This window comes from Gossypium hirsutum, chromosome A07 (genome assembly GCF_007990345.1).
Source record: "Gossypium hirsutum isolate 1008001.06 chromosome A07, Gossypium_hirsutum_v2.1, whole genome shotgun sequence".
NCBI lineage: Eukaryota > Viridiplantae > Streptophyta > Magnoliopsida > Malvales > Malvaceae > Gossypium > Gossypium hirsutum.
This window is the reverse complement of record NC_053430.1, coordinates 79,872,013-79,898,907: the sequence shown is the minus strand read 5'-3', so window position 1 is coordinate 79,898,907 and position 26,895 is coordinate 79,872,013. Positions and strand designations below refer to the sequence as shown.

At 37.0% G+C, this 26,895-nt stretch overlaps 1 protein-coding gene across 2 annotated transcripts; it reads right to left on the bottom strand.

Moving 5' to 3' along the window:
* Positions 1-11,776: 11,776 nt before the first annotated feature.
* Positions 11,777-14,368, bottom strand: LOC107897864 (protein PLASTID MOVEMENT IMPAIRED 15). Of its 2 annotated transcripts, none has more exons than XM_016823448.2 (3): positions 14,253-14,368; positions 13,916-14,049; positions 11,777-13,786 (listed from the first exon to the last, which is right to left on the bottom strand). In XM_016823448.2, exons 2-3 carry the CDS (start codon positions 14,039-14,041, stop codon positions 12,080-12,082), a joined length of 1,833 nt encoding a protein of 610 aa, XP_016678937.2. In that variant the 5' UTR covers positions 14,042-14,049; positions 14,253-14,368; the 3' UTR covers positions 11,777-12,079. The 2 variants fall into 2 exon arrangements, with proteins under 2 accessions (XP_016678937.2, XP_040972853.1); XM_041116919.1 differs by having other exon boundaries at positions 11,777-13,783.
* Between the last annotated feature and the right edge of the window lie 12,527 nt (positions 14,369-26,895).

Sequence of the window (26,895 nt, the reverse complement as noted above, 5' to 3'; positions counted from 1 at the left end):
AGAGGGTGTCAGTTACATACCTATTTTGCGACGATTCGTTGTCGAGATCCACGCACGAACTGCCTACAATTAAATCACTAACATATTACTCTAGATATCGAATTAATACTGAGTAAATAGCCCCTTACCATATTCGGCCAAACATGCTTAGAACCTTTTTGCTCTTACCTTGTTGCCGAACTATGTCTTAAATCCAAAGATCTGATCGTTCCACTTGTCCAATCCGTTGATCAGCAGCCTCTAAATCGCAGCATTTACCAAAGCAGAACAGTTATTACAACCCTTAGGGCTACAAGTCCAAATCGACAGCCTCCCTAACATTTAGGGATTTCTGCCTTTCCTAAAATATGAAAGAAAGACTATGTTCTGAAACTACTTACCACCGATTCCTTCGAACAATGTTTCCAATTGATACCTACTTAAATCCAATGCCGCTCTACCCTCAAACGATCACCAAAGTCAAGCCTTCAGTGTTTTCAATATTCGGCTAAGTCCCTATGAAAGTGAGGTTTTTGGCTTTTTTGCAACTGTGTAGAAAAAGATGAATTAATAGGGTTTTACTGTGGTCTTGTCGAGGAGGAAAGAATCGTCCAAAGATGATAAGCAAAATAAGAGAATTTTGCTAGGAAAAATCGGCACAGAAGAAAGTGTAGCTTTCGGGATTTCGGCTTTTTATGGCCAAAGGCTATGAAAGTTTTGAAACGTCTGAAGGGAAGGATGGAGATGAACAAGAGGTTAGAAGGGTTCGGCTATGAATGAGAAAGGAGAATAAGAAAAAGGTTGATGAATAGAGGGAGAAAAATGAAGAGGGAAATGGTCAGCAAACGGCCCAACTTCCCCTTAATGCCGAATTATACTGACCTTAACCCTAGCCGAATTTTGCCTCCCTAAAGCTCCCATTGGCCGGCCAACTCTTGCTCCTCAAGAGTCCATTATTCGGCCAACACAGCTCTCCCTAATCAGCTCCTAAATTCTCTCCCTTATCCACTTCTTACTCAATCTCCTGAGCAACTCCAACTCTTCCTAACAGTCTTTCACTTCAGTTCCACTACTTACCATTTCCATTCATAAAAATTAATCCCTTATTTGCTGTCATTGTGACTTGAACCTGGGTCCTCCCAATCATCCACATGCCACTTATAGCATTCCTAGTGGCGTCACTTAGCCACTTTACCACATGCTTCCTTGTGATTTATTTTACACAATTAATACCTAAAAGCCCAATTAACCAGAACCCCTTTTTCTTATGAAATTAAAATTAATTAAAACTACCGGGTTTTACCTTAAGCTTGGGCCTTCTAGAGGCCCACTAACATACTTAATCCTACGACAAACAAACAGGACACAGAATTTTTAAATTTTTCCAACATTTTTAAAATTCCCGAAAATTGGGGCGTTACAACTCTACCCTCCTTAAAGAAATTTCGTCCTCGAAATTTACCTGGTTCGAACAGATGAGGGTATTGTTGCTGCATCGCCTCCTCTAGCTCCCAAGTAGCTTCCTCTCTGCCATGATTATGCCAAAGCACCTTTACTAATGGGACAGATTTCCTTCTCAGAATCTTAACATCTCGATCCAAAATTTGCACTGGCTTTTCCTCAAAAGTCAAATCAGTTTGCACCTGAATTTTTGCAACCAGCATGACATGAGTAGGGTCAGAACGATAATGCCTTAACATGGAGATGTTGAAAACATCGTGAATCCTGTCCAACTCTGGAGGTAATTCCAACTGATAAGCTACTGGGCCTACTCGCTTCAAAACTCGATAAGGCCCAATGAACCGCAGACTCAACTTGCCTTTCTTACCAAACCTCAATATCTTCTTCCAAGGAGAAACCTTTAAAAAGACCATATCCCCTACTGAGTACTCAATCTCCTTACGCTTCAAATCTGTATACGATTTTTGCCTATCAGATGCTTCTTTCAAACGGTCCCTAATTATTCTGACCTTAGCCTCAGTATCAGCCACCAATTCTGGTCCAAGAACTTGTCGCTCCCCTAGCTCCGTCCAACAACTAGGTGTACGACACCTTCGACCATATAGTGCTTCATACGGTGCCATTCGAATACTCGCCTGATAACTGTTATTGTACGCAAATTCTGCTAACGGTAGGTAGTCCTCCCAACTACCTCGAAAGTCAATCACGCATCCCCTTAACATGTCCTCCAGAATCTGAATAACCCTTTCCGACTGACCACCAGTTTGGGGATGGAAAGCCGTATTGAAGTTCAACCGCGTCCCCAATGGCTCATGCAACTTTTGCCAAAACCGAGATGTGAATCTGGGATCCTGGTTAGAGATAATTGAAACTGGGACTCCATGAAGTCGCACAATCTTCGCCACATACAGTTTGGCTAACTTTTGAAGCGAAAAGTCGGTACGTACTGGTATGAAATGGGCCGATTTGGTCAACCTATCCACAATCACCCATACCGAGTCTTTCTTCGATGGTGTCAACGGCAACCTACTCACAAAGTCCATGGTTACCCTCTCCCACTTCCAAAGTGGTATCTTTACCAGCTGTAACAGTTCAGAAGGTAATTGATGCTCAGCTTTCACATGTTGGCACGTCAAACATTTTCCTACAAACTCCGTCACTTCTCGCTTAAGTTCAGGCCACCAGTACAATTCTCGCAAGTCGTGATACAACTTATTCCCTCCAGGATGCATGGGACATAGTCTCCCATGAGCTTCCTTCAATATTGTTTGCCTCAAGTTAGAGTCCTTCGGAACACAAATTCTTCCTTGGAAACACAGAACTCCATCACCATTTAAACCGAACTCAGAAGTTTTCCCTTCCTTAACTTGTTGAAAACGAGCGACCAAAGACTCATCTTCCAACTGCTTTTCCTTAATCTAGTCCACCCAGGTTGGCCTTACTTGCAATTCAGCCAACAAACTACCATCATCATACAAACTCAAACGAGCAAACATTGCTCTCAGATCAGATACGGTTCTACGACTCAAAGCATCGGCTACCACATTAGGCTTTCCTGGGTGATACTCGATTGAACAGTCATAATCCTTATGCAACTCAATCCATCTCCTTTGCCTAAGGTTCAGCTCCTTCTGAGTCAACAAATACTTAAGACTCTTATGGTCTGTGTATATAATGCACCTCTCTCCGTACAGGTAATGTCTCCAAATCTTAAGTGCAAAAACCACTGCTGCTAATTCCAAATCATGAGTAGGATAGTTCCCCTCGTGAGGCTTAAGCTGCCGTGACGCATATGCAACCACCTTACCCTACAGTATTAACACACAGCCCAAACCTACATGTGATGCGTCGCTGTACACAGTAAAATCCTTCCCAGACTCCGGCTGAATTAACATAGGTGCTTCAGTCAAAACTTTCTTCAACTTTTCAAAAGCTTCCTGCTGGGTCTCAGTCCATACAAATGGTACCCCTTTCCTTATGAGTTTAGTCAGAGGTGCAGCCAACACCGAAAAACCTTCCACAAACCTTTTGTAGTATCCTACCAATCCCAGGAAACTCCGTATCTCCGATACTGACCTAGGCGGCTTCCACTCTAAAACTGCTTCATTTTTTCGAGGATCCACCTTAATCCCCTCAGCAGAGACCACATGTCCTAAGAAAGTTACCTCTCTCAACCAGAATTCACACTTGCTGAACTTTGCATAAAGTTTCTTCTCCCTTAACACTTGTAGCACTATACGGAGATGCTCATCATACTTTGCTTCCGTTTCAGAATATACCAGAATATCGTCAATAAAGACGACTACGAATTGATCCAGAAATGGTTGAAACACCCGATTCATCAGATCCATAAATGCTGCAGGAGCGTTCGTCAGCCCAAATGGCATAACCAGAAATTCGTAATGACCATACCGAGTCCTGAATACCATCTTATGGATATCCGTCTCCTTGACCCTTAACTGATGATATCTAGATCTAAGGTCGATCTTAGAAAATACAGAAGCCCCCTTAAGCTGGTCAAATAGATCGTCAATCCTTGGCAGTGGATACTTATTCTTAATGGTCAGTTTGTTCAACTAGCAATAGTCAATGCACATCCGCATTGTACCATCCTTCTTCTTCACGAATAACACTAGTGCTCCCCATGGAGACACGCTTGGCCTAATAAAGCCCCTATCCAACAACTCTTGAATTTGTGCCTTTAGCTCCACCAACTCCTTCGGTGCCATCCTATATGGTGCGATAGACACTGGCGTCGTTCCAGGCAACAAGTCGATTCCAAACTTCACTTCTCGGTTTGGAGGTAATCCCAGAAGCTCCTCCGGAAAAACATCTTGAAACTCCTTTACGGTCTTGACCTTATCCACTGTCAATCCCTTCTCTTCCGACTGGCTTACGAATGCCAAATAGGCCTCACAACCTTTTCGAATCCACTTTTTGGCCCTCAATGCCGACACCACATTAGACAAATAATCCCTTCGCTCACCTATCATCATAACCTCCTTAGCCTCCGTGGTCCTTAACACCATTCGTTTTGCAGCACAATCCAAAGTCGCCCTATGCTTAACAAGCCAGTCCATTCCCAGAATGAGGTCAAACTCTCCGAACGGCAACTCCATTAGATCTCCTGGAAAGATCCTACCTTGAGTTTCTAGGGGTACATCCCTATACAGTTTGTCTACCCTAACCGAGTGGCCCAAAGGACTTAACACAGAGACCCCACTCACTATCTTTTCAGAATGCACTCCCAATGACCCAGATATGGCACATGCAACATAGGAATGAGTAGATCCAATATCCACCAAAGTAGTATACGGCATGCTAGAAACCAAAAACGTACCAGTTATGATGTCCAGTGCATCGCCCTCCTCTCGACAACGAGCCGCATACACCAACGCTGGCTGTCGAGCCTCAACATTTTCGGCACCCCTGCCAGGCGCCCCTTGACCTCGACCATTTCCATTTCCATTTTTGCCCCTACCTTGTCCACGTCCTCTCGGTGTTTGTGGTCCACCTTTGGCGGGTTGAACAACCCTCAGTACAGCAACCTGAGCCTGATCAGCTCTCTATGGGCAGTCCTTAACTCTATGCTCCATAGATCCACATCGGAAACAAGCACTGGAACGTTTCCTACACTCACCCAAATGTACCTTTCCACAGTCTCCACAAATTGGCGGTCTAACCACATTCACCGGAGCTGCTCAAACTGGCTCCTCCACTCTCGCCCTTTTGACATTCTTATTTGCTCCACCAGAAGGTCCAGAATCCCTCCGGAAATGGTTCTGATCTTTCTCACGGTTTTGCCTCTCAGTACGCTTTACCTCTTCAACTATCTTAGCTTTTTCCACCAGAACCGCGAAATCTCGCTCCCTCTGCGGAGCAATCAGCACCTTAAGGTCATCTCTGAGTCCATCCTCAAAGCGAACGCTACGCTCATACTCCGTAGCGACTATCCCCACAGCATACCGGCTCAGCCTCAGAAACTCAGCCTCATACTCAGCAACAGTTTTACATCATTGGACCAGATTCAGGAATTCCTTCCTGCGAGCATCCACATAACTTGCCCCGACGTACTTTCCTTTAAAGGCTGTCTTAAACAGCTCCCAAGTAACCCTATTAGCTGCGGTTCCATCCCTCACGGTGAGCCACCACTGATAAGCCTCATCTCGCAGTAGCGATACGGCCCCCTTCAGCTTCTGCTCCACCGAGCAGTCCAAGTCATCCATAATTCGTTTTGTGGCCTCCAACCAATATTCTGCCACATTCGGGGCTACACCAGATACGCCCCTAAAGATCACCGCTTCGTTAGCTCAGAGCCGTTCAAAAATCGATCCTCGAATTTCGTTGCCCGAACTTGTCCCGGCACCCCTTCCAGAACTCGAAGCATAGCCTGTGACAGGGCGTCATCCCCGACACCACGATCATGAGACTCCACTTCTGTTGCCGATGGTATCGGTGCATCTGCCTCCGGCATATGTCTCGAAGATGAAGATACCGCTCGAGCCCTTCCTCGGCCACATCCACGACCTCTTCCACGAGTGGCTTTTGTACTCATATCGTATTATCTGATTATGAATTTTATGCATTAATATCATTCCAATGTTTATTACAAATGTTTTATGATTCAGACAGTAATTCAGAGTTGGTTTTCGCAGAATCGATGTCTAGCTACAGTTTCAGTCTTTTAGCAAGCTTTTCTAGGATTTCAGTAGCATCCTATCTAGAGTTTCTAGTAAAGTTTCAGTACAGACAGATAATTCAAAATATATTCAGAAAAATTCAGAATACTTACAGGCTTGGGTTGGAGATTCGGAATGCCACCTTCAGAAGTCCAGATTTTAAAAACAGATTTTTTTTTGAAATCTTCGTTTTTGTAAACCCATTCCACAGCCGAGTTGTTGCAACTTGGCTCTGATACCACAAAATGTAACACCCCAAACCCGGCCTAGACGTTATGACCGGATCCAACGTGCCACATCAAAACGTTAAAACATTTTTCATTCTAAGTCTAGGAAATCGTACTTGATGTTCAAAGGATTAATTCATTGAGGGTTAAAGTGAATGGAAGCTGCGCACCAGGTAGGAAACCGAAAAAAGGAGGTGAGTCCATCGGACTGCTTAAGTGCCAAGCTCTTTCGGATCCAATCCTAGACATGCACACCGCCATTGCCACACTCTAACATCGCGTATATTTTTAAGTTACCATTGAAATTATGTCTATTTTAGAATAAAATGTATTTAAGTTTGTAAAACGTTATCATAGCAGAAGCCTTGTTTGTAATCGTGTTACTTCGAAATCAGTCTATGTTTTTGGAAAACGAACCCTAGATCTAGCCCATTTTGATAGTTAATATAATTTAAGGTCATCATGATAAGTTATAAATCGAAACCCAATTAAAAATAATCATAAGCGGCCTTATTACATAAAAAAACCCAAATCATCAAAGTAAAGAAACTTGAAGTCCAAATCACCAGAAGAAATCCATATTGCAGAACGAGTGGCCACTCCGAATCCCTCGCAGCTCCAAGCCCACTATGGCTGGGGATCACCTACATGGATGAAAATAAGGGATGAGTTTGGGGAAACTCATTGTGTAAAATTAACCCAACCATAGCCCATATCAGCTCAAACCACAGAAACAGAATAAATTGGCCTTAGCCCAGAACAGAATACAGAATTAAGCCCATAGGCCCAAAACAGATCAGATCAGATATTTCATGTATATGCAAAACCCAACACATAACCAACCACATACACCCCCTTACCAACATTTCACCATGTGGGGAGACTACAAAACCCACCCAACCGCTACACGCCACAGAATTATGCAGCATGGCTGCCAGAACAGATAATGTGACAGAGTCACCAAATACAGAAAATCGTGGCAGAGCCACCAGATCAGATAATTGTGGCATAGACACCAGGACGCTTCCTCCAAAATATAACCCATGTCCCCATGCAACAAATATTCATTCATGGCATACATCATACAGATTTAAATCAACATGCTTTTCAGACAAAATTAACCCTAGGGGCATATTGGTCATTTACACCTAGGGGTATCATGGTAATTTTCCATACATAAGGGTATTGTAGTGATTTAGCTACTTTTAGGGTTTTCATGCATATCCTATTCCTTTACGCACTATCAGAATACTTACCGCGCATACTTACCAAATTGAGCCCGTTGGCCCATGAACCCGATTTTTGGCCCATTAAGCCCACCTTATCAAAATGTACGAAATCACACGTACTATAGTTTATTACCTTCAGAATACCAAACATGCAAACCCAACTATCTTACGAGCATTCGCACACTCGCAAATTCCCAAAATACCAACTTTTCGGCATTTCAGCTTTTCGGCTTTTGCCGATCTAGTCTATGAGAGGGTGTGAGTTACACACCTGTTTTGTGACGATTCATTGTCGAGATCCACGCACTAACTGCCTAAAATTAAATCACTAACATATTACTCTAGATATCGAATTAATACTGAGTAAATAGCCCCTTACCATATTCGGCCAAACATGCTTAGAACCTTCTTGCTCTTACCTTGTTGCCGAACTATGTCTTAAATCCAAAGATCTGATCATTCCACTTGTCCAAGCCCTTGATCAGCAGCCTCTAAATCACACCATTTACCAAAGCAGATCAGTTATTACAACCCCTTAGGGCTACAAGTCCAAATCGACAGCCTCCCTAACATTTAGGGATTTCTGCCTTTCCTAAAATATGAAAGAAAGACTATGTTTTGAAACTACTTACCACCGATTCCTTCGACCAATGTTTCCAATTGATGCCTACTTAAATTCAATGCCGCTCTACCCTCAAACGATCACCAAAGTCAAGCCTTCAGTGTTTTCAATATTCGGCTAAGTCCCTATGAAAGTGGGGTTTTCGGCTTTTTTGCAACTGTGTAGAAAAAGATGAATTAATAGGGTTTTACTGTGGTCTTGTCGACAAAAACTTGAGGTTTAAAGGAGGAAAGAATCGGCCAAAGATGATAAGCAAAATAAGTGAATTTTGCTAGGAAAAATCAGCACAGAAGAAAGTGTAGCTTTCGGGATTTCGGATTTTTATGGCCAAAGGCTATGAAGGTTTTGAAACGTCTGAAGGGAAGGATAGAGATGAACAAGAGGTTAGAAGGGTTCGGCTATGAAGGAGAAAGGAGAATAAGAAAAAGGTTGATGAAGAGAGGGGAGAAAAATGAAGAGGGAAATGGTCAGCAAACGGCCCAACTTCCCCTTAATGCCGAATTTATGCTGACCTTAACCCTAGCTGAATTTTGCCTCCCTAAAGCTCCCCTTGGCCGGCCAACTCTTGCTCCTCAAGAGTCCATTATTTGGTCAACACAGCTCTCCCTAATCAGCTCCTAAATTCTCTCCCTTATCCCCTCCTTACTCAATCTCCTGTGCAACTCCAACTCTTCCTAACAATCTTTCACTTCAGTTCCACTACTTACCTTTTCCATTCATAAAAATTAATCCCTTATTTGTTGTCATTGTAACTTGAACCTGGGTCCTCCCAATCATCCACACGCCACTTATAGCATTCCCAGTGGCGTCATTGAGCCACTTTACCACATGTTTCCTTGTGATTTATTTTACACAATTAATACCTAAAAGCCCAATTAACCAGAACCTCTTTTTCTTATGGAATTAAAATTAATTAAAACTATCGGGTTTTACCTTAAGCTTGGGCCTTCTAGAGGCCCACTAACGTATTTAATCCTACGACAAACAAACAGGACACAGAATTTTTAAATTTTTCCAACATTTTTAAAATTCCCAAAAATTGGGGCGTTACATATTTTGTAAAACTATTAAAGGTTTAAGGTTTTTCCATTGATGAATTTATGAGTATTTTGATGTTTGATGATAGATTATGAATGTTTGATGATAGTTATACAAGTTTTACTACGTAATTTTTAGGGAAAATACAAATTAGGGATTAAATTGTGAAATGTGAAAACTTTGTGCTTAAAATGTGAAATAAATGAAAAACATGGGCTGATATGTGTACTAGGAAAATTCGACTAGCATGAGTTGGTATTAAATTGTATGAATTTGTGATTTTATGAAATAAGGACTAAATTGTAAAAGTTGTGAAATGCTTGAGGTAACAGTACAAATGTGCTTTAATGGGTGTTTTGCATTAAATTGAATAGAGTGATTATTAAATAAGTTAATTTGATATTATATAGATCAAGAAAAGTGAAATTCGGATCTAGATCGGGGGAAAAATAAAGTATTCGACTAATCGACCTATTTCATCGTTTTTGTGAACCAAGGTAAGTTTGTATGATTAATAAGCTTAATGTTATATGTGTTTATATGCTTACATACTATAATTGTGATATTACGACACTACGAAATCTATCGATAAAGCATTGACACGGTGAGAATCCCGGTTGAACCTTAGGAATAGATAGGATACTAGTGACATGTCATTAAGGGTTATTGTGATTGTGTGTTTCGGGTGCTGGTCCTGTAAGTCCTACCGGTGGCTGAGTATACCGGCATGTGTTGTGGTTACTTAATAGCTTGTGTGAGCAGCACCGTGTAGCTACGTCTTGACTGACAGCTTGTGTAAGCAGGCCCGTTGATAGCTCGAGAGTGAGCATATATGTGATATGAGATTGAAATAGCATTGGCTATGTATGTGGCACTTAGGTGCGAGATTCCCGAGTATCCAATATTATTCCAAATAGTTCAACGGGAAAAGATGATGGTATGAGAATATAAGCAATGATCCAGATCAATTCAGGTACTCGTGATAAGTTTGACAAGTAAGTGATAATTGATAAATTCATATGAAAAGTAAGTGAAAGTTAATAATTTATACATGATACATGGAACTATGGCAATGTACAAATTGTTGAATTGAATGTATTACTTATGTTCTTTAAATTGTGCATGAATAGGCAATTTATACTTATTAATCATATGAACTTACTAAGCTATAAAGCTTACTTTGTTTAATTTTTTGTGTTTTATAGTGAAAGCAAGCTAGCTCAAATTCGAGGACCGCCGGAGACTTCATCGCACTATCCAATTACCACTTTGGTACTTTTAAACTTAAGTATTTTGAGTATATGGCATGTATAGGAGTTTGGTTATTTTTGTACATATGTGTTAGCTATGAATTTAGCCATTTGAATTGGCTTGTAAATGTCTAAAGTTCGGTTTTGTATATAGCTATGGAGGTTGGCTTAATTTGTTTGGATTTGGTTGTGTATATAATTTGTTTGGATTAACAGGCTGAAATTACCCTGGGCTACCATTTCTGTCTTCGCCTTATGGGAAATTTGGCTAATTAGAAATGCATGTGTTTGGTAAATCTCGTACTCTTGGAAATTTTGTAAGTAAAGTCCTTGCAGCGACAGGTGAATTCGTTGCCATTTCTCCAAAAATTTGAAGAATTTCCATCCTGACATTTAGTCTAGTGTCTTAAAAAGCACCCCTTAGGGGTTGGTACAAACTTAATATGGATGGCTCTTCTTTAGGTTATCCGAGAAAAGCAGAAGCGAGGGCCTTAATTCGAAACCATGATGGAAAATGGATTGTTGGTTCTTATAGACACATACCAAGATCAACTAGGGTGGAAGCAGAATTGTGGGCTCTTAGAGATGGGCTCCAATTAGCAAAAAACTTAAATTTAGAAAGAGTTGAAATTGAAGTAAATGCTACCACTGTTATCCATTTTATGACATGAGTTGCCTTGTAATATTTGACTATGACCTTTGGTTCATGAATAAAACTGCTCTTCCGATTTATGACTATTAGTTACTTCAAGCATATCTTTTGAAAAAGGGGAACAAATATGCGTTAGCTTGGTTAGGGAGGAACTTCCAACCCTCTTCTCCCTCGGATGTTTAACATTTCCATAATTTGCTTTGTATTTGCAGTTCTCCACCTAGTTTTGTTGAACCCCCTAGTAGCTGATAGGTAGGGGTGTACTATGTATCAAACAATATTTTAGGTGTGTGTTTAATGAAATCTAGTTCCCTTCTCGATAAAAAAAAAGTATATTTCAAGAGCTAAATCGAGAATTAAGTCATAAACAAAGCCTAAAAAACATGGAGCATACATGGTTGAGATTATTGTGGTTTCAAGTAAACTCTTTCCTCGATGTGTTCCTGATTTAGAAGCAGAGTTAATGCCAGACAAAATGTAAAAGTAGGGTGAATGAGAATTAAACAAACAAAAATGTAAAAGTAGGATGAATGAGAATTAAACAATCTTTTTGAAATAAATGTAGTCTGCCAATGTCATAGAAAAGCTCAAATCGTTACTCGTCTGATCTAAGCAGGAATTAAACGGAGCCATGCCACATTAAAAAGTGATTATCATATGCAAATCAAAGAACAGTATGAACAGAACATGAACATTTAATCCCATTACTTGGGATTGAACTCTTATTCCCTCTGCATTCATTTACACAACTCTTTCACATAACCTCGCCCACAATTACATTTCTTAATGCTTTAAACACTCGTATCAGATTCAAGTTTTTGTTAAAAGAAGAAACGCCATAATGAACTTTTAAAGCAACTAGTTTTTAAGAAAACACCACTGCAACACTCAACTGTGTTGCAATCAAATGCTTGTAAAAAACACACAAGATTCACCACCAGCTTACTCATCTTTCTCAACTTTCTTGCCATTAAAGAACGTGGATAAATTTGGCGCCGCCTTTCTTTTCTTCTTAATCATGAATTCAGTTGATCCACCCTCCGATATTGCAGGCGATGTGGATTTATGGTGCTTTGCTCTTCGTGATGGGGTTGAACTGCCATTGCTTTTCATGGACCTAAGCAAAAGTGATTGCCTATTTTGTGAATCCACATTTTTGTTTGCTGGAAGTGATACGCCATGCTCCTCCTCCACTCTCAACACTCTAAGCTCTCTATGAGCTAAATCAGTTTTCATCAATATCTCTCTCTCACTAGCCTTCAAAGCTTCAATCCATGCCTGAGCTGCCGCAACCTTTTTATCCGCGATCTCTTCAGCTCCAACTGCATGTCCAGTTAAATACTCGTACTCAAATCTTGAGATTGTGACAGTGGAACTATGGTTAGATGCTGAAGCTCTAGATTGCATTGTAGCCTCTATCAGAGATCTTAACTTTTCTAGAGCTAAAGCTTCTGATGACTTAACTGCCTCAAGTTCTTGCATAGCTGCCTGCAATTTTTCATCCGTTAAATCTATTTCAGACTCAGTTTTCTGAATTTCTGCCTTAATAGTTGCAGTGTCTTCTGTAACAAGCATCTTCTCTTTCTTTGATGCCTCTGCTTCTGCCCTTAGCTGTTCAAGTGTAAGGGAAAGGCTAGCCACAGTTGATTTAGCCTTCTCTTCAGTTGTAGCCACTGCTTCCAACTTGGATTTGGCTCTCACCAGCTTTGAATTGAGGCTTTGAACTTTCAGATCTGCCTTTTCTTCTGTTTTCTTCAACCTTGCCGTTTCTTCTGTAACATGTTTCAGCTCATTTCTTATGATATCCATGGAGGACATATACTGAAAACTTTCATCTTTAATTAAAGCCAATTCTTTCTTAGCTGCCTCCAATTCTTTTGTGATCAACTCCAAGGAAACCGAAGGTTCCACTTCTTCAGCACTTCGGAAACTATCATCTTGTTGCTTCAAGCCATCATCAGCTTTCTGAACCACTTCCTCTTGTCCCATAACTTGCTTTAGTTCATCTTGCAAGTGATTAATATTAGACAAAGTGACACCCAATTTGGTTTCCAACTCTTTGGACTGATCAATCTCTTCAGTTACGTCCTTCATTTTCTTCTTTGTTTCCTCCATCCTAAACGAGAATTCACCGGCTTCTTTCTCTCTTTGAGCTTCAATTTCTCCAACTTCTTTCAGAGCCTCAATCTGAGCAAATTCAACCAGCACATGTTCCTCGTTAGCTGCCTCAATTTGTTTGCTAAGTGCTTCAGCAGAGGCAGCATTTGACAACATTGTAAAGCTTGAGTCTTCAAATTCCTTCTTTGCTCTTGCTTTCTCTGCCATAACAGATGCCATATCAAGCTTAAGCTGACTCAATTCTTTTTTCACCACTTGCAGTTCTCTCATCACTTCTTCATACTGATAACTTTCAAGACTCCTGTTCTCCACATCCAACGCCTTGTTTTCAAGGTACCCGTTTTTCCTTAAAGACTCAATATCACTCATCCTTGACTTAGCCTTAAAATTTGATTCCTCAACCATAGAAGCCAGATCCCTATCTGTTCCCCTTGAACTGAAGAGCTCTGATTCTGCAGTTTTTCTACTTTCTTTGTATCTATTCTTGTCCCTTCTTGCCCTATGAAGCTGCTTTACTCTTGAAGAAGGCTTCTTAGCCACAGTTATATCCCACAAATGACAACTTTGTCAGTGATATTGAGAAACTATAAATTCCTATAATTGCATATATATATATAAACAAAAAGGGTTCTCACAATTTCAGTGGTAACAAAATTATACCTCTGGAGAATCCTCCTGGGGTTTCTTCAATGAAGAATTTCCATCCAAAATCATCTCTCCATAAATGTTAACAGCAGTTTTAACTGACCCAATTCTTCTTCCATCTTCATACCTTTTCCTCTCCATTCTTCAACCTGTTCCATTGACAAACCAAAACAAAACAAAAAAAAAAAGTTTGAATATATCTATATATATATATTTATACAAAAGCCTGGAATTTCCATAAACCAAAACAAAACTACACATTGGCAAATTCCCATCAAGTATAAACATGTTTAAAAGAAATGGCAAATTGGAATAGGAACAGGAAGTTAAAAACTAAGAAAGAAGAGCATACCAGGAGATTGTAAAGTTGGAAAAGGGAGAAATGGTGGGTGAAAATAAAAGCATAAATGGAACAAGAAAAAATATTTTGGGAAGAGTTAAATTAATAGGAAGGTCGTTAAGTACTAAAAGGTAAATACAAAGGAAATGGAATAAAAGATAAAACGGCAGGAAAAGAAAAGAAAGTGAATCTGAATCTTGATGATCGGCTAATAATAATATTATTATTGCATTTTGGATGCAACGCTAGTCGCTACCTGGCTCATTTTTGTTTGAGGTGCTATTGTTATTGTTATCGAAATTTTTTAAACTAAAATTATATAAATTTAATTTGTTATTGGCAATATGATATATTAATAGATTACTATCTACATTTTAATACTAAATATTTTATATATATGATTGTACATTTTAATAATTAAATCAAAATTCACAAGTGGTTATACTTGAAGAAGAAACAAGAATAAAATTTAGGGAAAGAAAAAATAGAGCTGATAAGTTGTTGGTTTAACTGGAGGAGGTTGAGTATTTTGATGTTTTATGTTAAAGTTTTATTGTGAGTTTTTTTTTTTAAAAAATTATTTTGATTTGTAGTATTTGATTGTACTTTCGGTATTCGGAATATATTATTATAATAATTTTGTCTAAAAAGGTTGGTAAAACCATAAAAAAAATACTATTATTAAATATTTCTCAATTAAGTGTCCGAAAAATTATGTATTTCGAACTTTTCATATTAAATTTAATAAGTATTGAGTTTAAATTATAAAATTTATTTATATATTATTGAAAATTAAATGATTAATATTATTGAAAATATTTTTAAAATAATTACACTTGTCTAGATTTATTTTTAAAATATAAAAAACATAAAATTAAAATTTATAAAATATTAAAAAATTAATTAAAGTCATAAAATTTTATTATTTTAATTTCTTTTTATAATTTTAGAATGTATTTGGACAAAAAATTGTCAAGATTCAAATGAACCTAAACAACTATTTATTTTAATTAATTGTGTATTTATTTTTAAAAATAATTTTAATTTCTTTTTACTTTTTGCTCGCATGACGACATTGCCACGTCAGCAATCAATTTTGGCATGGTGTTTGTTAACGATCACTTTAGCGTTACCATTAAATACTAACGATCAACATTAGTCAAATAGCCTATTTGGTCAATTTTATTAAGTTAGAGGCTTAATTGAGTGCAAAACATTCAAAGATATATATATTTTTTAAATTCAAGGACTTTTAATACCATTAAGCCAAAAAAATTTATTAAGATAAAATTATTGTTGTTTAATTTTGATTTAGTATATTAATTTGATAAGGATATTACTTTTTTTTTTCTTTTTTCTAATTTCCCATAAATTTGTTTTATTCTATTGTTATGTTGTGACTGTTTAAAACTTATAAATTGATATGTTTTTTTTTAACATATTTTATATATATTTGCTCTCTCAATATTCATGATTATATATATTGCATGCAAGAAAAATTGAGAATGAAAAAAAATAAAATTAAAGAAACTCTATTCGATTGTAGACATTTTTGAATGGTTTTTTCTTTCAATTAAAACTATAAATTAAAATTTTAAAAATTATCAATTAAAATATCATTAAATATTTAATGCAATTATTTGCTAATAATACCAATTATCGAAAAATGTGAAGTCTGTCTCTTGGTATGCTCTCGTTTGCCTCTTGGCATGTTCTTGATTTTTTGGTTTATTATGTTCAATTTTTTTTTATATTTTTTAGCGTTTCGCTGTGAAGGTTTCTACGGAGGTTTCTATGGTTTTCTTTGAGTCAAATATATTGGTAGGATAGCGATCATATCAAATGGAGAGGGGTATGGATAACTTGTAACACCCTACACTCGGCTCGGTTGTCAAGCCCGAATATTAGGATATCACCCCACCGTCACACATTGCACTCATAGTAAATTGTCACATTATTCAACGTCCATTGACCATACATATAGTTCATGACACTTCAATATAGTAAATCTTCAAACCAAAACAATACCAATGAAATAGTTATGACATCCATCAAAAGTGCTAGAAAATTAAACATATAAAATATCATGAGGACCACAATAATAATCAATCAAAGTCGAACCACATTGCCTTATCCCCACAATTCAAAAAATAATATTAATACCACCTACGCAAATACTAAAGCCTAACCTAGATCACTTCCTTAGTATCCTCGCACCGCTCACACCTCAAATGCTAAATATCTGCAATGGTTAGAGGGAGTGGGTGAGGTTAAATAAGCTTAGTGAATGTCAGAGTAATAACAAAATATACACAATATCAAAGGTTAAATAAGAGCATACTACAACACATTCACAACCATATTTTAACCAAGTCAAAATAACATATTCATGTTTCATTAAATCATAAAACTAGCATATACTCTTACATGCAATTACACTCAACTCACTTATATATATAATTCATTTAGCAATAATTCATCAAAACTAAACAACGTATACATGCTTTAATAACTTACAAGTCTAGCTCATATAGTCGCATGCATTAACAAGTTAAATGAAAATGACCCAAATCACAATTACATATACAATTACCATGAGAACATACTAACATTGTCATGAAACTTAAATCAACCCATTTAGCATACTATTCACAAGTTTATGCATCCATCTCGCATCATATTTGTAACACCCCTTACTCATATCAAACGCCGGGACAGGGTTTGAGGCGTTACCGGACTTAAATATACACATTCATACAAAATCAGACCGTAAAATTTTCATTTAAATCAAATTCATCCATACATGTGCAAATTGTCCCTTATATGGGCCTACTAGGCCCAAAACATACATCGGGAGTGGTTTATGACTAAACCGAGAACTTTCAGAACCTTTTTGACACTTAGAAAATTTTCTTATTTTGGAGAGTCACACAGCCGTGTGGGTAGGCCGTGTGGTCACACACGCCCGTGTGACTTGGGACACGCCCGTGTCCTCAGCCCGTGTAACTCTGTGACTATGACGTCATCAGCAAAATGAGGTCACACGGTTACAGCACACGCCCATGTACTTAGGCCGTGTGGCGAATTAAATTCTTGAAACCAAGTGCAGACTTCACACGGCCTGGGTACACACCCATGCCCTAAGGCCGTGTCCTCCACACGGCTGAGACACACAGTCGTGTCTCTGCCCATGTGTTTACTACTGGGCATTCTGTTTTGCATTAATTAGGGTGCAGGGGACACACAGCCGGATCACACGCCCGTGGGGCAGGCGGTGTGTCACACACGGCCTAGACACATGCCCGTGTGTCTAACCGTGTGGACAATTTCTAGGCTATTTTCCAAGCCATTTGCCACCTTTGAACACTCACCTACCTACACTATCTTCATGGCATGCAACATGGCACCATTAGTTACTCAAGCATTCACAGACATGGTTAATTTATAACTTGGTAGTGTCAACATATCACATACTTAAACCATTAGGCTTTCATATGGCATTCCATACCAATTTCATATCTATTCATCATTTACCACATTTATTGTCATACTCATTAATCATATTTCATACATTAAATATACATGCCATCCATCACACTCATTAACATAATCAACCACAAGCAACCAAATCAAGCATAACACATTTGTATGCAAGCACAAATGATCAGGGTTACAACCCAAAGAATTAATATGAGCCACCTCTCATGGTCATATACAAAATGAATCACAATATCATCATGAGCCAACACATTTGGCTAATCAATATGTCACATAACAAAAAGACCAAGTCCCTATACATGCCATACTCAAAATGTTGAGACTAACTATACCCAATATTCAATTGATAGTGTGATCAAAAACTCCAACGTCCTCCGATCCTTGAGCTAGCTTGGCGACACTATAAAAAAAAAGCAGGGTAAGCTTTAAAGCTTAGTAAGTTCACATGCAAATAATAAGCAACATAAATCATACAATTAACATAAGGCAAAGTTTCATAAATGTCATCAAGTCTCATATGCAAAACTTTCCCATATGCATTCTTACCACATGTTCATAGCATACCAAGATCTTTAATCATGAGTTTATGTACATACCTGTACCAACTTGCACATAATACTTACTTTCTCGCCTTTGACGTGTTCATTAAGATTACCCATGGAACTTATCTTTGAACTACTCATTGAACACTTGGAATACTATCGGATACATCAAAATTTCGCACCTAAGTGCCCCATATGTAGCCAATGCTACCTTATATCACATATCACATGTTGCTCACTTTCTAGCTACTCACTAGTCTGCTCTCACAAGCTGACGGACAGGATGTAGCTACACGGGCTGCTCACACAAGCTGTCAGGTAGAACATACAGCCACCGGTAGAACATACAAGACCAGTACCCAGAACGCCAAAATAACATATATCATGAACTCAGACCACAACTCATGAGCTCAGATCACATAGTTCTTAGTGATATTTCACATGTATCCTAAACTATTCCTAAGGTTCAAACAGGATTCTTTGATACCACATTCCTGTTGAGCTTGCTCGTAATGTTGATTTCAATATCCATAGCACCAACCACATATTCATGAAATAATCAAAGCATAATTCATAATAAAATTTAAGCATTAACACATGGTACAACATCACATTAATTATATATATACACTTACCATACATGCAATATTAAAGCATTTAGAGTATGGTACATGTTGCATAATTTGCAAATGAACTTACCTCAGTACAAAATGATAGAAACGAGCCTAATCCTCATAAACTTTGTTTTCCCCCCGATCAAGACCTGAATGACTTTTTTTTTTATCTATAATGCCAAATTTAACTTGTTCAATACATACATTGTTTGGATGGGCCCATAATTTATACTTTGGTAAAGTTACCTTTCTACCCCTAACCTTTCACTTATTTACACTTTAGTCCCTAGACTCGTAAAATGAAATGCATGCATTTTCTTGGTCACCCAACCTAGCCGAACTTATATCATGCTCATATCAGCACACATTTTCCTTTATTTCACATTTTTACTACTCATTTTTACACCTTTTATAAACAAGTCATTTTTAGGTGTTTTCACTAAAAATCACTTAGTAAAAGATGTTCATCACACATAAAACTTTCATAATCTTCCATTAATCATCAAAATACAAACATGTCACACATGGGTTGTAACATCCGAATTAGGGCCTAGTCAGAATAGTGGTTTCGAGACCACAAATCTGAAATAGAAGTAATTATTTTATGATTCTCATGAGGTCTATGATATGATTGCATGCTTGTGTGAAAGTTTCATGAAGAAATTCTATTGATAAAGTGTCCAATTTGACATTTAGGACTAAATTGCAAAAGTTACAAAATATGAGTTCTAGAAACTTTAGGCATGAAATTGCCATGGATTATTAATTAGAGGTCCTTAAATAGAAATTGCCATGTATAGGAAAATTTTGAAAGAAAGGCCTTAAGGGCATTTTTGTAATTTGGTTAATAAAAGAATAAAAAGGAAAAAATAAGTCAAAATTGTGTTTTTTCTCCATGCCATAGTCGAAATTCTCAAGCTTTCCATAGCTAGGGTTTTTCAACGTTTCAAGGTTGAAAGGAAGTTAATCCTAACCCTGTTTTTTATGTTCTTTGCATTTTTTAAGTCCTTGAAACATGATCTATCCATTTTTAGCCATATTTTGAGCTAGGGTTCATGTATGAGATTTGACCCATGTGTGACATGTTTTTATTTTGATTTTAATGGAAGAATATGAAAGTTTAACGCATGATAAACATCTTTTACTAAGTGGTTTTTCAAGAAAACACCTAAAAAGGACCTTTTTTGTAAAATTTGTAAAATAAGTGGTTAAAAATCTGATTTGAAAGAAAATGTGGGTTGATATGGGCATGTTATAAGTTCGGCTAGGCTTGGGTATCAAAGAAAATGAACACATTTTATTTTACAAGCCTAGGAACTAAGTTGTAATTATGTGAAAGTTTAAGGGCAAATTGTGTAACACCCCGAACCCGAGGCCGTCGCCGGAGTCGAACACGAGGTGTTAATAGACTTCAAACCACTTATTAAAATTTTTCCAGACAAGCTGTCAATCTGCGTACTAGTCGCTTTAAAAATCATATCTTGAGCTCTGGAACTCAAAATCCAGTTCCGTGAATTTTCCCTGAAACTAGACTCATATTCCCATCTACATATTTTTTTCTAGAATTTTTGGTCGGGCCAATTAGTACAGTTTATTAGTCAAATTCTCCCATGTTACTGGGGTCGACTACACTGACCTTTGCGCATTACGACCTAGATATCTCCCTGTACAGAACTTCCATACTGATGCCGTTTGTTTCTATAGAAACTAGACTCAGAGAGGAATCTATACATATATGGTATGACTCCTAATTATCTCTGGTTAATTTATAATGAATTTCCAAAGTCGGAGCAGGGAATCCAGAAACCGTTCTGGCCCTGTCCCACGAGAACCTGATTATCTCTTAACATACTGTCCATATGATCCTTTCGTTACTTCTATATGAAAATAGACTCATCGAAATTCGATTACATAATTTATTCATCAATTAATTCCACTCCTACTATTTTTAGTGATTTTTCAATCTCATGTCACTGCTGCTGCCAGCATCTGTTACGAAAGCAACTATGCCCACTTCGTGTTTACTCCTTGATCTAACTAATAATTCATCATGCATATCACAAATTATGATCATGACTAACCATGCCAAAGGCTAATCATTGTCAAACTTCCCCCTACTACACTATTGCCATATCATGAATTTTAACACCAAAATAATCAACCATGACGTATGGCATAAAAAGGTCGAATTATCAAGATTTGCGACCTAACGTTATGAATCCAAACCCAACCGAACATTTATGCCATTTTCGCATGGCTAAAAGATTACATACCAAAGTTCGAACACAACATAATAGCCTATACATGCCGAAATGTTCTCCTAAGCCAACTAAGAAGAAAGTACCAAAACTTGCTATCCGGTGTGATGACTTCGATGACGGCCCGACCACGCAAAAGGAGATGAGTCCAAGAAACCTAGAATAGGTGACAAGGAAACACCGAGTGAGTTTATAACTCAGTAAGTCATAAGCAATACACTACCATCCATTAATAACATTATCACAAGAGGAAACAAAACGGAACGAGGCTAGTTACTCCATCCATACCGAACCATACCATAGTTCCTCCGACCTATCGGTTCAATCTCATACCAAATCATGCATTCACATTCCATATACTCATCAATAGAATATTCGAGGCATTTTCATAAATCATTTTATTTTCGTTACAATCATACAACTAAACGGCCTTTCACCCATTCCACGATAAATCTTATGTACGTGACTTCAAGTATATTTGTCACATAGGTTCAACTTACCAAGCTCAACTCCAAATATAAACATAGCACCTATTAGCCATGAACTCAAGATACTTACCCGATCCGCTATCCGTGACCGACTCAATAGTGTCACACACTTAGTGTCCATAATGATTCAAGAATATTTATTAAGTCCGCACACTCAGTGCTATATAATCAACTCGCACACTTAGTGCTACATAATCATACTCGCACACTTAGTGCTACATAGTCAACTCGCACACTTAGTGCTACATAGTCAAACTCGCACACTTAGTGCTACATATTCAATTCGCACACTTAGTGCTGCACAATTTAAACCCGCACACTTAGCGCCAATCTCATGGTCATAAATGTTTATACCCGCACATTTAGTGCCGAGATCAACAACTCAATACATCTCACCTCTTTTCTTTTCATTCAACACTTTCATCACCACATACGTACATGCATATATATATATTTATTCATTCCATTCAGCATCATTACATAAACGTTATGACCATTTGAATTAATACCAACTATATGCTTAATGACTTACTTTATGTTGGGTAAGACGGTTCCAACTCGGCTACTCGATGATCTTTTCTTTGCCTTTGCTTGATTCTCTCCCTTTGATGTCTTGATCTATAATAAACACATTTAGTAGTTTAATTTTCTTGCTGGATACTTATGTATAATTTAACGGTTTTCACTCCATTTCACAATTATCCTTGTTCAAAATATCAAAACCTTAACCATATTCGATTAATGCTTCAAGGCCGAATGCATTATCGCTATTATGGTAACCTAGTCTTGAGTATTTTTGATTCTAATATACAACATCATGAATCAACTCAACCTTATAAGCCAATATTACTCCCTTAATCGGTTATCAAGAGTTAACAAAAATAGTATCACAAACATATACACCTATATGGCCGAATATACCAAATTAAATTTGACCTTACGTATGTGATTACCTATAGTTAATATACATCAAATTTCATACATTTAACCCTTAATTTCCACCACATAACAAGCATAAATCGGGTTTATGGATATACCATGGCCGATTCAATCTAATCACTTCCAAAATCATCAACCATTTTCAATGCATATAACATATATAAACATGAATAAGTTTCATATAATCTCTTAACACATTAACTTCTTCCATCAACAACCTTTTGTTTCTTTATCCATCAAAACTTAAAGGAAATAATCAAATTCCTTCTTTAATAGCCATAGCCGAATGGTCCATCCATCCATCAAAGTTTTTTTAAAAAGAATTAGCATGGTCTAAGTAAGAACCATGATAATTAACCTAAAACAAGCTAAAATTTCACAACTTTAACACAATATACTAACCTTATTAAACATTCAAATGGCCGAAAGTTCTTTGCCCCTATTCCTTCCTTCAATTCGGCCAAGAAGACAAGAATGAAGCCCCTTTTTTTTTTCATCACATTTTCATTCTTTTCTTTTATTTATTAAATCCCATAACCCAATATCAATTTCAACAAATATTTTGCCCATCATCAACCCACCTTGGCCGGCCACTATAAGGAAAATTGGGCAATTTGACATGCAAGTCCACCTTTGTGTTGACATGCACTAATAAGCCCCTTTAAAATTAACCTATCATTTTTCACCATGTCTCATGTTGATCCCTATTTAATAATTCCTCATGCAATTGGCAAAATTAAGGCCTGAAACTTCCACATATGCATGTACACACATAATAAACATAGAATATAACAATTAATTATCTTCATAACTCGGTTTTGTGGTCCCGAAACCACTTCCCGACTAGGGTAAATTTTGGGCTGTTACAAATTGTAATTTTGCTAAAGTGTGATTTATGGACTATTTTGAACAATATGATGATTAAATGAGCTGAATTTACTATTATAGATCAAGAAAAATAGAGTCCGGACATAGACCGGGGAAAGAACAAGATTTTGGACTAAATCAAATTAATTGTCTATATTTTGTACCGAGGTAAGTTCATGTGTAAATAATTCAATGATTTATCATGTTTGAATGTTTTATTTATGTATGAACCTTTATGTTTAATTATTATGACGAGTGTATGAATGACTTTATTGTCTATGAGTATGACATTGTGAACGAGTTCGACGAATATGCGTTATCGAGAAAATCCCGTTTAAACTTTAGGAATAATGTAGGATACAATGTGACATGTCACTAGGAACTATGTGAATATGAGCTCATGAATATATGTGTAAATGTGACTATGTGAATCCGAGTGCTAGTCTTATACGTTCTACCGGTGGCTGGGTAGCCCAGCATGTGTTGCGGGTACCTATCAGCTTGTATAAGCAGCCGAGTAGTTATGTCCTGAATTTAAGCTTGTGTGAGCAGGCTCGTGATTAGCTCGAGAGCGAGCAATGTGTGATTGTGATATGAGGTAGCATGTGGCTACGTTTGAAGCACTATGTGCAAGTCTTCTGTGTATCCAATAGTATTCCGAGTGTTCAATGGGTAAACTTGTGAGTTAATCGACAAGTAAGTCAATGAAGAGGGACTATGACAATATGATTCGAGTTGGTACAGGTATGTATGAAAACTCATATGTATGAGCTTGATATGTGATGAATGGAACGACAGAAAAATGTGCAAGTGTACACAATCGCAACAAGTAATAAAGTGACAAGTAATGTCGAGTTATTGTACCCACAGGGAATGTAAAAAGAATTATTTATGAAATTAATTGTAAAACACTTTGGTGAGGTAAAAATAATTTGGTTTTAAAAGATGTTCAAAAACTATTTAAAAACTAAGTAAATAATTAAAATAAAATAAAGGAGTTCTAATGCAAGATTTCAAATAAGACTTAATCAAGGTAACATACTTGTGTTGGATTAATTATATTCATTTAACTTAGAATAATTAAACTCATGTTTACATTGTTATGAATAAATTCACGGTAACTCGGTAATTGGCTAACTTCTAAACATACTCATACAAAAATCCATTCAGCTCTTGACATATCCCTATGTCAATTCAATCGACTAAACAGATTCTAATAAGCAAACATGTTATTGCTCATACATACTCACTAAATTGAACTAATCTTTTGCATATCCCTATGTCAATTCAAACAATTAATTAAATCTAAAAAGTATATAAAAGACTATGTGAGGTAACAAGGCATCCCTACCTTGAAATAGTTTAATCACAATAATCTTGCAAGTTATGCTAGGCAATAATAATATCGCCAGATACATTGCTAATTTAACCTTCAGCTACCTTAGAAGAATAAACATGCACTGATTAAGTATTGTGTCAATTAATTATAATTTCAATCCGTTTAAATAATTAATTCATTAGTTATTTAACAATTATATTGCAAAAATAACTTAGGCATGATTTTACTTAACCAAGCAATATTTACTGAGGCCTATAACAGCAAAAACATCATTTTAACAATTCAAGTAGGCAGAATATAATCAACCCAACACAAACTTAATTTTAAGCTAAATTTATTTAAATAACCATTTCAATAGCATAAATATTCATAAACACGTTCGTCAAACAAAAATTAAAGAGATAGGGGACAAGAAGCAAATCTGGTGTTTCTCCGTGGCTTGACTAGTTGCTCTGTTCTTCGTTCTTCATTGCCCTCAGCTATCAAGGTGGCTTATGAACACCTAATTGCTACTCCAAAATGGATGATGAGAGCCTCTTTCCCAAGATAAGAAATCGACACTTGAACAATAAGGGAAATGGGATGGAAAAAGTGAGAGAAAAGTGAGAAAGGAGAAGAGAGAATGAGAGAATATTGTGGAATGAGGGATGGTTTGAATGATCAGCAAGGGGTGGCTTTTATAGCTGATTGTGGCTGCTAAAAATTTAAAATTCCAGCAGCCAAAGAGCCCCCCTATGGCCGGCCATCTACTTGGCAAGAGTTGAGACTTTCAACTTTGCTAAAAATGGCCTGGGGCAAATCTACAAAGCCACAATTAAAGGTAGGGTTTGAATGAAAATTAGAAGTCTTTCGAGGGCCTTTTTGCAAGCATATTTAATCAGATAAAATGCTGATTTGGGTCAGCATATGGACGGTTCTGGGCTGCCCAATTAGTGGCTGGTTCAGTTCATTCAATATGGTTTGACAGTGCGGTTCAACTGGACCCTTTCTCCATAATTAATTAAAAATAATTTATTTTAACCCAAATTAAATAGGGAATAAATTAAAATTAATTAAATTATGAACTAATACACATTTATAGACCATCTTAGGCTGGAAATTCATGTTCCTTGGTACTTCAAATTGCTTCTCGGTTTTGTGCTTTCAGCAGTGTCAACTGAGCCAATTTTCGCCCTTTGCGCGAATCTGTCGAAAATAGTCAAAATTAATCGAAATTGAGTATAAAATTAACTAAATTCACCATGTTCATGTTTTTAACACAATTTAATTATTTTATAATATTTAATTATTTTTCGACAAGAATTTAACCGGATTTGCATGAATTTAAGTAAGAATGGGTATGAAAAAGTATATAAATTTTTGTGTTTCCACACCCCAAAACTTAATTCATTGTTCATCTCGAGTAATGCACAAATTTTGAAAAGAATTTCTCGAAATTATCCTTGAAAAATTCCTTCAGAACAACATTTTTTCCCAAAATTATGAATTTAAAATACCTATGCTCAAAGACAAGAAATCTGATAGTTATGCTACTTAAGTATACATATTGTTCAAATTAAATTCACCAACTTATTATAGTAGCAAAATTTAGACTAAATGCTTTTGTAACAAAGGCATGTTAACCTTTACCAATTTGATTTTTATTCCTTTATTCAAGACTAAGCTACAATCATTAAGCTTAACTTATGTCTTCATATGTTGATCGTAGCAATTTCTCTCCACTAATGTAGGTAGCATTAGGACTTTGAATCAATAGGTCTTTATCAGGGTTGTAACGTGGCTAGGCCAGGAGTAGGTGAAAGATGGATAAATTTTGGTTTAAAAACCCTAGACTCAGTGTCAATCGAACCTTCGAAATTTTTATCTTCGATACACCAACTTGACTTTCATATGCTCTTTTGTACATCTCTTTTGAATACATGTGCCCTCTCTTTTTTTTCTTCTTCTTCTTTTTTTTAGCTAACATGAGCACTTACTTTGTGTACTGCAATTCTCGAGCAATTGATACTTCTTTTCCACTCCCCCAAACTTATTTTCGAAGTAAATTTTGAATATTACTGAGTCTAGTGTTTGGGACAATTTTAAGATCATAAGCGAAAAGTAATAGCTA